The 13,044-nt window shown below is 43.6% G+C and overlaps 1 protein-coding gene across 3 annotated transcripts in view; it reads right to left on the bottom strand.

The window, feature by feature from the left end:
• The window catches only part of wdr55 (WD repeat domain 55), a 51,786-nt gene extending 42,426 nt beyond the window's left edge, over positions 1-9,360 (bottom strand). For 2 of the 3 annotated variants that reach the window (XM_063032230.1, XM_063032231.1), the window contains exon 1: positions 8,856-8,996. Coding sequence is in view for 1 of the 3 variants with exons in the window: in XM_063032229.1 (XP_062888299.1) it covers positions 8,856-9,004; positions 9,331-9,345 (164 nt within the window). In the remaining 2 variants the exon portion in view is untranslated. Of the gene's footprint in view, positions 1-8,855; positions 9,005-9,330 lie in introns of those variants that run through there. The other variant, XM_063032229.1, reaches the window with a different exon arrangement.
• Between the last annotated feature and the right edge of the window lie 3,684 nt (positions 9,361-13,044).

Genomic DNA, 13,044 nt, shown 5'->3' with positions numbered 1-13,044 from the left:
ACAAAATAGTGCCATGGAATCTTTTAAATCCTCCAGCAGAGTAGCAGCAGGGTCTCAGGTGACTGCATTTGAAAGGCAGCAACCTGGTAACACCTCTCTCGATAAAATCATTGAGAATAAGACCATAAGATATTGGAGCAGAACTGGGCTACTTGGCCCATCGAGTCTGATTTATTATCCCTCTCAACCCTATTCTCCTGCTTTCTCCCCGAAACCTTTGATGCCCTGACTAATCAAGAACCTATCAACCTCCACAATGATTACAGTCAATGACTCAGCCTCCACATATCCATGGCAATGAATTCACACAGATTCAAAACCCCCTCGCTAAAGAAATTCCACCCCATCTCTGTTCCAAATGGATGTCCCTCTGTTCTGAGGCTGTGCCCTCTGTCTTGGATTCACCAAGTGTAAGAAACATTCACTCTATCCAGGCCTTTCAGAACTCGATAGTTTATTCTTCTAAACTCCAGCGAGTACAGACATCATATGTTAACCCTTTCATTCCCAGAATCATTGTCACGAACCTGTTCTGGACCCTCTCCAATGCCAACACATCTTTTCTTACCGAAGGGGGCCAAAACTACTCACAATACTAAAAGTGGAGTCTGACCAATGTCTTATAAAGCCTTAGTATCATATCCTTGCTCTTATATTCTAGTCCTCTCACTAATAGTGCCAACATCACATTTCAAACAAAAGAAAATCTATAGATGCTGAATCCACAAACCCGCTTGTCCGGGTAGACCCATTGTCTCAGCTTGTTTCTGCCCCACTGAATTCCCATCAGCATTCCTCGAGTGTTTTATCCTCCCTAGTTCAGTCCCTTCCTACCTACATCTGTGACACCTCACACACTCTTGATCTTTTCAAGGATTTCATGTTCCCTGGCCCCCATCATCTTATTTTTACTATGAACATCCAGTTCCTATTCACCTCTATCCCCTCACTAGGAGGGGCTCAAAGCTCTGTTTTTTTTCTGGACACCAGACTATACCAGTTCGCCTCCACAACCACTCTCCTCCACCTAGCAGAACTTGTTCTCACTCTAATTTCTCCTTTGGTTCCTACACATCCTTCAAACGAAAGGGGTAGCTTGGGCACTCACAGTTATGCCTGCCTGTTTGTCAGCCACGTGGAACAGCCTACATTCCAAGCCTACACTGGTGACTGTCCCGCACTTTTCCTACACTACATTGATGACTGCATTGGTGCTGCTTCCTGCACCTGTGCTGAACACGTCGACTTCATCCACTTTGCCTCCAACTTCCACCCTGCCCTCAAATTCACCTAGGCCATTTCCCACGCCTTCCTTCCCTTTCTCGATCTCACTGTTTCTATCTCTGGAGACAGATTATCCACCAATGTCTATTACAAACCCATGGACTCTCACAACTACCTAGACTACACACAGCTGCTTGTAGAAACACCATCCCCTTCCTTCAATTCCTCAGTCTCCGCTGCACCTGCTCTCAGGGTGAGGCTTTTCATTCTAGAATGAAGGAGATGCCCTCCTTTTTCAAAGAAAGGGGCTTCACTGCTTCCACCATCAACCTGCCCTCAGCCTCTTCCATTTCACGGACACCTGCTCTTACCCCATCTTCCGGCCACCCTGCAAGGGATAAGGTTCCTCTTGTCCTCACCTACCACCCCACCAGCTTCTGCATCCAGCACAAAATTCTCTGAAACTCCTGCCACCTCTAACAGGATCCCAGCACCAAACACATCTTTCCCTCACCCCCCACTTTCTGCTTTCCACAGGGATCGCTCCCCAGGCAATTCCCTTGTCCATTCATTCCTCCCCACTGATCTTCCTCCTGGCACTTATCCTTGCAAGCAGAACAAGTGCTACACCTACCCCTACACCTCCCTCACTACCATTCAGAGCCCTAAATAGTCCTTCTAGGTGAGGTGACACTTCACCTCTGAATCTATGGGGGTCATTTACTGTGTTTAGTGCTCCCAGTGTGACCTCAGTGAGACCTGATGTAGATTGGGAGATCACTTCCCTGAGCATCTACGCTCTGTCCACCAGAACAAGTGGGATCTGCCTGTGGCTGTCCATTTTAATTCCACTTCCCATTCCCATTCCGATATGCATGGTCTCCTCCACTGCCGCAATGAGGCCAGACTTAGGTTGGAGGAACACCACCTTATATTCCATTTGGGTAGCCTCCAACCTGATGGCATAAGTATTGATTTCTCAAACTTCCTGTAATGCCCCCCACACCCCTCCTTCACCATTTCCCATCCCCTTTTCCCTCTCACACCTCACCTCCTTGCCTGCCCATCACCTCCCTCTGGTGATTCTCTCCCCTTTTTCTTTCTTCCTTGGCCTTCAGTCTCTTTCACCAATCAACTTCCCAGCTTTTTACTTCATTCCCTCCCTCTCCTTGTTTCATGTAACACCTGGTGTTTTTCCCCCACCCCCACCCGCCACACCTATTAAATCTCAGCTTCTTTTCTCCAGTCCTGCTGAAGGGTTTTGGCCCGAAATATCAACAGTACTTTTTCCCCCATAGATATTGCCTGGCCTGCTGAGTTCCTCCAGCATTTTGTATGCGTCTCTCTAACATCACATTTGCCTTCCTTACCACCAACTTAACCTGCAAGTGAATCTTTTAGGGAATCCTGCACGAGGACTCCTGAATGCCTTTACACCTCTGATTTTTGAAATTTGTCCCAATTTCAAAAGCAGACTACCCCTTTATTCCTGCTATCAAAGTGTATAACCATACATTTCCCTATACTATATTTCATCTGCCATTTCTTCGCCCATTCTCCCAATCTGTCTGAGTCTTTCTGCAGACTCCATACTACTTACCCACCACCTAACTTTGCATTGTCTGTAATTATGGCCACAATGCCATCCCTTCCATCATCCATATCATTGACATATAACACGAAAAGAAATGGTCTCAATACTGATCCCTGCCGAACACCATTTCTCACTGGCAGCTAACCAGAATAGGCACCCCTTAAAGCCACTCTTTGCTTCCTAACAGTCAACCAATCTTATCTCCATGCTGCTGTCTTTCCGATAATACCATGGACTCTTATCTTGTTCAGCAGCCTCATGTGTGAACCTTGTTAAAGGCCTTCTGAATACCCAAGTAAACAACATTCACTGACTTTCCTTTCTCTACCTGCCTTAAATTTCCTCAAAGATTTCCAACAGATTTATGCAAGATTTCCCCTTAAGGAAACCATGCTAACTTTGCCTACTTTATCATGCACCTCCAAGAACCCTAAAATCTTATCTTTAAAAATGGACTCCAACATCTTCCCCAACACTGATGTCAGGCTAACTGGCCTATAATTTCCTTTCTTCTGCCTCCCGCCTTTCTTAAAAAAAGGACACAAGGATTCGATTAGGGAGCTCAAGGTAAAGGAACCCTTAAGAGGCAGTGATCATAATTGTCTCTTAAAGGTTCCTTTACCTTAAGCTCCCTAATCAAATCTGTTTCATTACACAGCACCCAAACTAGAATTTCCTTTTCGCTAGTGGGCTCAACCACAAGCTGCTCTAAAAAGCCGTCTCATAGGCATTCCACAAATTTTCTCCCTTGGGACCCAGCACCAACCTGATATTTTCCAATCTACCTGCATATTGAAATCCCCGATGACTATAGTAATATTGCCCTTATTATATGCATTTTCCATCTTCCATTGTAATTTATATCCCACATCCTGGCTACTGTTTGGGGGCCTGCATATAACTGCCATCACAGTCTTTTTATCTATGCAGTTTCTTAACTCCATCCTCTTTCTAAGGATCTGATTTCATTTTTTTTTAACCAACAGAGTCACCCCACTCTCTCTGCAACCTGCCAGTCCTTTCAATAAGCTCCCAAGCATGATCTTCTTTCAGCTACGACCCTGTTCTGAAAAGTTGACTTTTGTGCAGTTTCTTTTCAAACATAAATCCTCAAGAGCAGTGAGACTGATTTCAGGAAAAGTACAAAAAAAATTACTTCTATATGACCAACACACATCAAAGTTGCTGGTGAACGCAGCAGGCCAAGCAGCATCTATAGGAAGAGGCGCAGTCGACGTTTCAGGCCGAGACCCTTCGTCAGGACTATATGACCAATGTATTTTTAGAGCTTCAGTGTCAATCTTTCAGATGACAACTTTTAAAGTGCATAAACAATTATTTTTGAACATTTAGTGTAATGATTTACAGGAGTCTATGTTGACCAAATATTCCAGCAGTTGGCAAGCACATTAACATTTAGAACAATACACACAAAATCGTGGCCATGAGGCAGCATCTATGGAAAAGAATAAACAGTCGATGTTTTGGGCTGAGACCGGAAAGGAAGAGGGTAGACATCAGAATAAAAAGGTGGAGGGAGAGGAAGGAGAACTAGCTAGAAGCCAAGAGGGTAGGAAAGATAAAGGGATGGAGAAGAATGAATCTAATAGGAGAGGAGAGTGGATCATGGGAAAAATGGAAGAAGGAGGGGCAACAGGTGGGGTGATAGGCAGGTGAGAATAAGAGGTAAGAGCCCAGAGTGGGGAATACAAGAGGAGAGGGACAGGGGACGAAAATATTACCGGAAGGAGAAATCGGTGTTCGTGCCATCAGAATATGAGATGTTACTCCTTCACCCTGAGAGTGGCCCCATCATGGACTAAATGTCAGAACGGGAATGGGGATAAGAATTAAAATGGTTGCCCATCAGGACATTCTGCTTTTGGCAGATGGATGGAGGTGCTCAACATTTAGAATGCACAGAACTTGTTGATTACAAGAAAAGCAACAGAAGTTCAAGAGGATATCATGAACATCAAATTTCAAGCCCTGGACTTCTATTTATTTAGATACAATGTGGAATAGGCCCATCCAACCTTTTGAGCTGCACCACCTGGCATCCCCCAATTTAAACCTGGCCAAATCACAGGACAATTAACCTAGCAACCAGTAGGAGGAAACCAGAGCACCTGGAGGAAACCCAAACTGTCACAGGGAGAACATACAAACTCCTTACAGGAGGCGGCAGGAATTGAACCCAGATCATTGCTACTATAAAAGTGTGCTAACCACCATACCACTGTGCAGTCCTGTGTTATTGGATCCTTAACTTCCTCACATCAGTATGGATTGGAAACCTCAGCGATCATTAACAAGGCACACCTTAGGGTGCACACTTAGCCCCCTGCTCTAACTCTCGAAGCCTGTGACTGTGTGGCTAAGCATAGCTTCAGCAGCATGTACAAATTTGTTGATAACACTACTGTGGTTAGCAGAATCATGGATAGTGATGAGGAGGTAAATAGGACAGTTGGTTGAGTAGTGTTGTAATATCTATCTTGCACTCAGCAACAGCAAAACCAAAGGAATTGATCGTGGACCTTAGAAACGGGAAGTTGGGAAAATGCACACTAGTCCTTATTGAGGGGTCAGCGATGGAAACAGTGAGAAAAAACATAGAAACATAGAAAATAGGTGCAGGACTAGGCCATTCAGCCCTTCGAACCTGCACCGCCATTCAGTATGATCATGGCTGATCATCCCAGTCAGAACCCTGTACCTGCCTTCCCTCCATACCTCCTAATCCCTTTAGCCACAAGGGCCATATCTAACTCCCTCTTAAATACAGCCAATGAACTGGCCTCAACTGTTTCCTGTGGCAGAGAATTCCACAGATTCACCACTATCTGTCTGAAGAAGTTTTTCCTAATCTTGGTCCTAAAAGGCTTCCCCTTTAACCTCAAACTGTGGCCCCTCGTTCTGGACTTCCCCAACATCGGGAACAATCTTCCTACATCTAGCCTGTCCAATTCCTTCAGAATTTTATACGTTTCAATAAGATCCCCCCTCAATCTTCTAAATTCCAACGAGTATAAGCCTAGTCGATCCAGTCTTGCATCATATGAAAGTCCTGCCATCCCAGGAATCGATCTGGTGAACCTTCTTTGTACTCCTTCTATGGCAAGAATGTCTTTCCTCAGATTAGGGGGACCAAAACTGCACACAATACTCTAGGTGTGGTCTCACCAAGGCCTTGTACAACTGCAGTGGTACCTCCCTGCTTCTGTACTCAAATCCTCTTGCTATGAATGCCAGCATACCATTCGCCTTTTTCACCGCCTGCTGTACCTGCATGCCCACTTTCAATGACACCCAGGTCTCATTGCACCTCCCCTTTTCCTAATCGGTCACCAATCAGATAATAATCTGTTTTCCTGTTCTTGCCACCAAAGTGGATAACCTCACATTTATCCACATTAAATTGCATCTGCCATGAATTTGCCCACTCACCTAACCTATCCAAGTCACCCTGCATCCTCTTAGCATCCTCCTCACAGCTAACTTCTGCCCAGCTTCGTGTCATCCACAAACTTGGAGATGCTGCATTTAATTCCCTTGTCCAAGTCATTAATATATATTGTAAACAATTGGGGTCCCAGCACTGAGCCTTGCGGTACCCCACTAGTCACTGCCTGCCATTCTAAAAAGGTCCTGTTTATTCCCACTCTTTGCTTCCCGTCTGCCAACCAATTCTCTATCCACATCAATACCATACCCCAATACTGTGTGCTTTAAGTTTGCACACTAATCTCCTGTGTGGGACCTTGTCAAAAGCCTTTTGAAAATCCAAATATACCACATCCACTGGTTCTCCCCTATCCACTAGTTACATCCTCAAAGAATTCTGTGAGATTCGTCAGACATGATTTTCCTTTCACAAATCCATGCTGACTTTGTCTGATGATTTCAGCGCTTTCCAAATGTGCTGTTATCACATCTGTGATAACTGACTCCAGCAGTTTCCCCACCACCGACGTTAGGCTAACCGGTCTATAATTCCCCGGTTTCTCTCTCCCTCCTTTTTTAAAAAGTGGGGTTACAGTAGCCTTAAGTTCCTGGGTGTCGACATCCCAAAGAATGTATTCTGGGCCCAAACACATTGACACAATCAAAAAGAAGATGCACCAGAATCACTGCTTTATTGTAAGTGTCAGGAGATTCAGCATTACATTGAGAGCTGTGACAAAGTTCTTCAGATTTACAAGTGGAAAGCATTCAGAGTGGTCTCATCACACCCTGGTATGGAAAATCCAACGCATGGGATCACAAGAAGCTATACAGGGTGTGGTGGACTCAGCCCTTTTCATCACAGGTACAGCTCTCCCTATCAGAGGTGTCTCGGGAAGACAACATTCGTCATCAGTTACCACGACCAACCGCATCATGCCTCTTCTCATTGCTGCCATCAGGCAGAAGGAACAGAAGCTTAAGACCTCAAGGGTCAACAACAGCTTTTTCTCCACTGCTGTAAGGTTCTTGAATTGACCTGAAAAACTAATCCTATCTCAACTTGCATTCATTTTATGTTTATTTTGTTGGGTAAGTTATATTTAAGTAGTTTATGTAATTTATGTTTCTCAACGTTGTAATGATCTGTGCTACAACTAATTTTCATGGCATGTATAAACATGAAATAAAGCAAGATCTGGACAATTGACAAGAGTCTAACCTCCTCAAGCTTAATAATCAATGATGTAGCCACTACCAACTCCGCCAACATTTTACATTCCCCTCACCCAACCACCCCACCATCATCAACATTCCAGGAATCACTATTGAACAAAGTTGAACTGGACCAGCCAACTAAACAGCATGACTACCTCTTGCCATCCATAATCTCAAAGATACCTGTCAATACTATGAAGGAATACTCTCCATTCACCTAAATCACAACTAAACAGTCCACTTGACTGGTACCTTATAAACTGTAACTCTTGTTCCCTCTCCAAGTAACTATGGATCTTGAAATCCCAATGCAATGTTGGCAAATGTAGCCCTTCCACTCTCACAACCTGCCATGTCTATTAGTCTGATTTTTATAAACTCAATGACTTTCAGGAAAGGAAACCAGCCCTCACTTGAATTAGCCAATGTGCCTGATGCTTAACTGCTCTGAGTAATCCAGTAAGCCCCTAAAATAATGCTGGTCATGAAGTGTAAACGTCAACTGAAGAAATGTTGATCTGAGATTGCCTTCTCACAACCAGATAGGCAGTGCCACTGGAACAGATACACAAAACTTGGAAGAATGTGCCCTTCCTCTTACATGGTGAACTGTACCTTCTAAAATGCATACTATAAAAGCAATGCCATGGTCAGATCCAACTAGTCACTATCTTTTGTTTATTATTTGTTGCAGGACAATGTACAGGAGACAGTGGGCCGATACATTTATTCCCATCTTATACATTTAGAGAATTGTCTTGGTTACTGTACTTCAACTGTCTTAGACCACACTTGGAGTATATTCAGTTCTGCTCACCTCATTACAGGAAGGCCGCAGAAGCTTTAGAGAGGATGCACAGGAAATTTACCAGGATGCTGTCTGGATTAGAGAGCATATTTTACGATGATAGCTTGAGCGAGTCAGGGCTTTTCTCTTTGGAGAGGGGGAGGAGGATGAGAAGTGATTTGATATAAGTGTACAAGGTAATAAGAGGTATAGATAAATGGATAATTCAAGGGAGATGTAATTTTAATGTGTTTGAGTAAAGTATAGGGAAGATGTCAGAGATAAATCATTTTTTACAAAGATGCCAAGACAATCATGGATCAGCCATGTCATATGGCACAGCACATAATGATGACGATGAATAGCAGGTGCATGGAACATCCTGCCAGGTGTGGTGGTAGAGATAAATTAGGAACAATTAACAGACTCTTAGATAAACATAAGGACGAAAGAAAAATGGAGGGCTATGTGGGAGGGAAGGGTTAAACTGATCATAGAGTAGGTTAAAGGGCTGGCACAACATCGTAGGCTGAAGGGTCTGTACAGTGTTATACTGTTCTGTGAACCGTGCATAGAAATACATACACAAATACATCTCCATCAACATCTCCTGCTGCGATGATGTCCCGTGCCGGGTGGAAAGCGATGGTATTCACGATGGCGCTGAAGGTAATGTCTTCCGGAGTCTCCCTAATCCTGGGTTCATTTGTCTGCTCCTCAATATCGGAATCATCCTGTTGAAAGGATTAGACAGTCACCTCGACAAACTGCTTAAATCCAGACAAGCCGAAACTTCAAAATAACCAGTGACAAGAAGAGATCACGCAGCATGAAGGGTTGGGGGTTAAGAAAGGAAGACAAACACCATCCCCGGGTGAGGGCTGTGGACGCAGCTCAGAGACCAGAGACCCTCTATGTACTATCGAGAGAGCGGGTGTACATCCCACCGGGAGGCCAACCGCAGAGTATCTGCGCAAAACACGCCAAAAGGGAGCGAGGGTCCTACATACAGACAAATGCCCCCCAACCCCCATCGGTTCCACACAAGCTCAAGCCTCACCATGGACAACGCCATATTAATCCCAGAAGGCAACAGCTGCGCACTAACGCATCCGGGTTAAAGTTCGCCCCAGTGATGGCGGAGAGAGAGATTGGGAAATACTTAGGGGTGCGAGGGAGAGCTAGGGATAGAGGGAATGCGAATCATTCTGCATCTGCCCACATCACATTGGAACGCAGCCTTATGTCATCCACATACTTGGAGATATGACATTTATTTTCTCTGTGCAGATTGTGAATATATCGTAAATGTCTGGTGTGTCTGCATTATTTGTAACAAGAATTTTTTTAAAGTATTGCACTCTGCTGCTGCTGCAAAATAATAGATTTCACGACATACGTCAGTATTGATAGACCTGATTCTGAGCTGTCGACGCTGCTGTCCTATACTGATATATATACACATATATACCTCATACTGAGACAGGCCCGTGTGTTCCTTCTGTGTCCTGTTGGTCACCCAGTTTTTGCTCCATAACTGGACCTTGTCCGCAGTCTCATGGTCTTCAATGTTTCCCACCAGTCTCGCCCGTGGGATTTTATCAGCAACTTTCTGAAAGTCCAAATACACACCTCCCACTGGCAGACATCCCACCCTGCAAAAACCCATTTCAGGGAGATAGCACCCCCCCCCCACCCCCACATGTGCGCATGTATATGGGACATTTGATTATGAAAGAACACAACAGTTTATTTGACACATATTGAAACTATTTACACACACACACACACACACACACACACACACACATATAAATATATAATTCCTTGTTGAGTATTTTGCTGGCAATCTCAATGCTAATGCAAATAGCTTTTCTATTTCTTTTGCAAACTTTCCTTGTACTGTGATGTGGCTCTGCTGAAAAGAACTGTGAAATACTTGAGCAGCCTTCCCTGCGATTCGCCTCCCTAATATGTTGTGGTCCCTGAAGGAAATAAAAGCATAAGGTGTACCCTTATTATATTGTCTTATGGAATACTTTGTTTAGTGGTTTTGTCTAATCTGTACACCAATCTGTAATCTGTAAACTGCGTATATGCAGAATATGACAATAAAATACAGTATGTACTTATATATTATCATGGAGTGGTTTTTTAATTCTGTTACAACTTTAAGCATGTCTGCAGGGAGTTTGGCCTCATCACGGAGGACATCAATAGAGTAGCTCCTTAGCAGCTAGCCAGCTAGTTTAAATAACGTTAGCTATGCTAATGAATGAATGACACCTGTTAAACTCACCTCAACATGTCTTTTACAGTCCTAACCCATCATGGGCAATAGAAAAGTCACTGTTGCAAACAGTGCAGCGAGCAACACTGTCATTATTTTTGACCCCTATTAGGCAGGGGTACACTTTAGTGTAGTCTGGGGTGAAGTGCGTTTTGTATTTTTTTTCTTCAAACACTTTGCCATGGCAGTACAGGACACGAAACTGAACTGATGGAGAGACAGAGGTCGACTGTAAAGCCCACCCACAGAGAAAATTGATAGGTCTACTTAGCACAAAGAGAAACCAATCAGGATGCTCACTCTTGCTCCCACTCTCGATCTCGCTCCCGCTCCTGCTCTCGATCCCACTCCCGCTCCTGCTCTCCCTCTCCCTCTCATTTCCGGGGTGTTGTATATAATTTGCGGGCGTCAGTGAGCTGCTATTAATATGCGGGAGCCTCCCGGAACTTCCGGGAGAGGTGGGATGTCTGCACTGGTTCTCTCTCATCTGCTCTGCTGGTTATATCCTGGAAAGATGGCAGTAACTATAACAAATCTGAATAAATCTACTTTGACTAATCTATCACTCTTTGCCAAATGCTTTGCTGGTACACCTTTCATATGGACCCAGTATTTTCCCCACAACTTAATGTCAGGCAGACCGGTCTATGATTCCCTGTTTCATTTCTACTTCTTTTTTTTTTAAAAACAGTGGGGTTACATTAACCATAGACACAAGAGATTCTGCAGATGCAAAATGCAGGTCTGGTTTTGGGCTGAAATGTTAACTGTTTATTACCCTTCATAGATGCAGCTTGACTTTCTGACTTCCTCCAGCATTTTGTGTGTGTGTTACATGTTAGATTAACCACTCTTTATCCAATGGGACTCTCCCAGAGTCTGGATCATGCTGGGAAAGACCATTCCCCTCCCACACCCCAGGGAAGCACACACCAGGATGGTCATTAGCCTTTCTCGATACACACTGCCAAGTATGATGCATCCCAGAAATTCCTCTATCATATTATCACCATTTTGGTTTGCCCAATCTGTATGTCCCCATAATTAGTGTTGCACCTTATTGCGTGCAATTCTAATTTGTTCAATACTTTTTCTATATAATCACAATTATATACATTTGAGTTAGTGAAGAGAAAATGAGTGGCTAAATGAATAGGTGAGTATGAATAATTCTCAGTAAGTAAGTAAGATATCAGTGACTGGAAGTGGGTAAAAGTGTGGCTCAAATCAGTACAAAGAGATTTTGTGGCCATTACACAGACGTGGTTGCAGGGTGGAGAGGATTGGGAATTAAATATCCAAGGATATCAGGTAATATGGAAGGATAGGCAGGAAGGTAAGGGAGGTGGTTAGCACTCTTAATTAAAGAAGAGATCAGGGCGATAGCGAGAGCTGATATAAGATCTGAGGAGCAGAATGTTGAATCCATCTGGGTAGAGATTGGGAATAGTAAAGGGAAAAAAATCACAGGTGGGAGTTGTCTATTGGCCACAAATAATAACATTACAGTGGCACAGGCAATAAATAGAAAAGTATCTGAGACATGTAAGAATGGAACAGCAGTTGTCATGGGGAACTTTAACTTGCACATAGATTGGGTGAATCAAGATGGTCGTAACAGTCTTGAGGAGGACTTCATAGAATGCATCTGCGATGGCTTTCTTGAACAGCATGTTACTGAACCTACAAGAGAATGTGCTAGCTTAGATCTGGTCCTGTGCAATAAGACAGGTAAAATTAGTGATCTTGTAGCTAGGGGTCCTCTTGGAAAGAGTGATCACAGTATAATTGAATTTCTCATACAAATGGCGGGTGCAATAGTTCAATCTAAAAGCAGTGTATTATGCCTAAACAATGGAGACTACAATGGGATGAGGGAAGATTTGGCTAGTGTAGACTGGGAACACAGGCTATATGGTGGGATAGTTGAAGAACAGTGGAAGACTTTCAAAGGGATTTTTCACGGTGCTCAACAAAAGTATATTCCAGTTAAAAGCAAGGACAGTAAGGGTGGGGAGAGCCAGCCTTGGATAACTAAGAAACTAAAAGAAGGCATCAAACTAAAAGCTTGTGCATACAAAATTGCCAAGAGTAGTGCAAAACTGGAAGATTGGGAAAACTTTAAAAAGCAATGAAGTACCACTAAGCGAGCAATAAAAGATTACGAAAATAGTCTAGCACAAAATATAAAAATGGTTAGTAGAATTAATATTGGGTAATGAGGAAATGGCAGAGACTTTGAATGACTACCTTGTGTTGGTCTTCACTGTGGAGCACACGTCTAACATGCTAAAGAGCGATGTTATGGAAACGATGGGAGATAGTGCCTCTCCTTAAAATACCAGTGATATCATTAGATTCTCGAAAGGCTATGGCTAAGGGTTCTAAAGCCAGATCAAAAAACAAAGGACTCAACGGACAGCCTTGTCTGGTGCCACGTTGAAGCTTAAGTAGTTTGGAGTTCTGAGAATTAGTAATAACCCT

The sequence above is a fragment of the Mobula hypostoma genome, chromosome 24 (genome assembly GCF_963921235.1).
Source record: "Mobula hypostoma chromosome 24, sMobHyp1.1, whole genome shotgun sequence".
NCBI lineage: Eukaryota > Metazoa > Chordata > Chondrichthyes > Myliobatiformes > Myliobatidae > Mobula > Mobula hypostoma.
The sequence above is the reverse complement of the archived record's forward strand: the minus strand, read 5'-3'. Positions and strand labels throughout refer to the sequence as shown.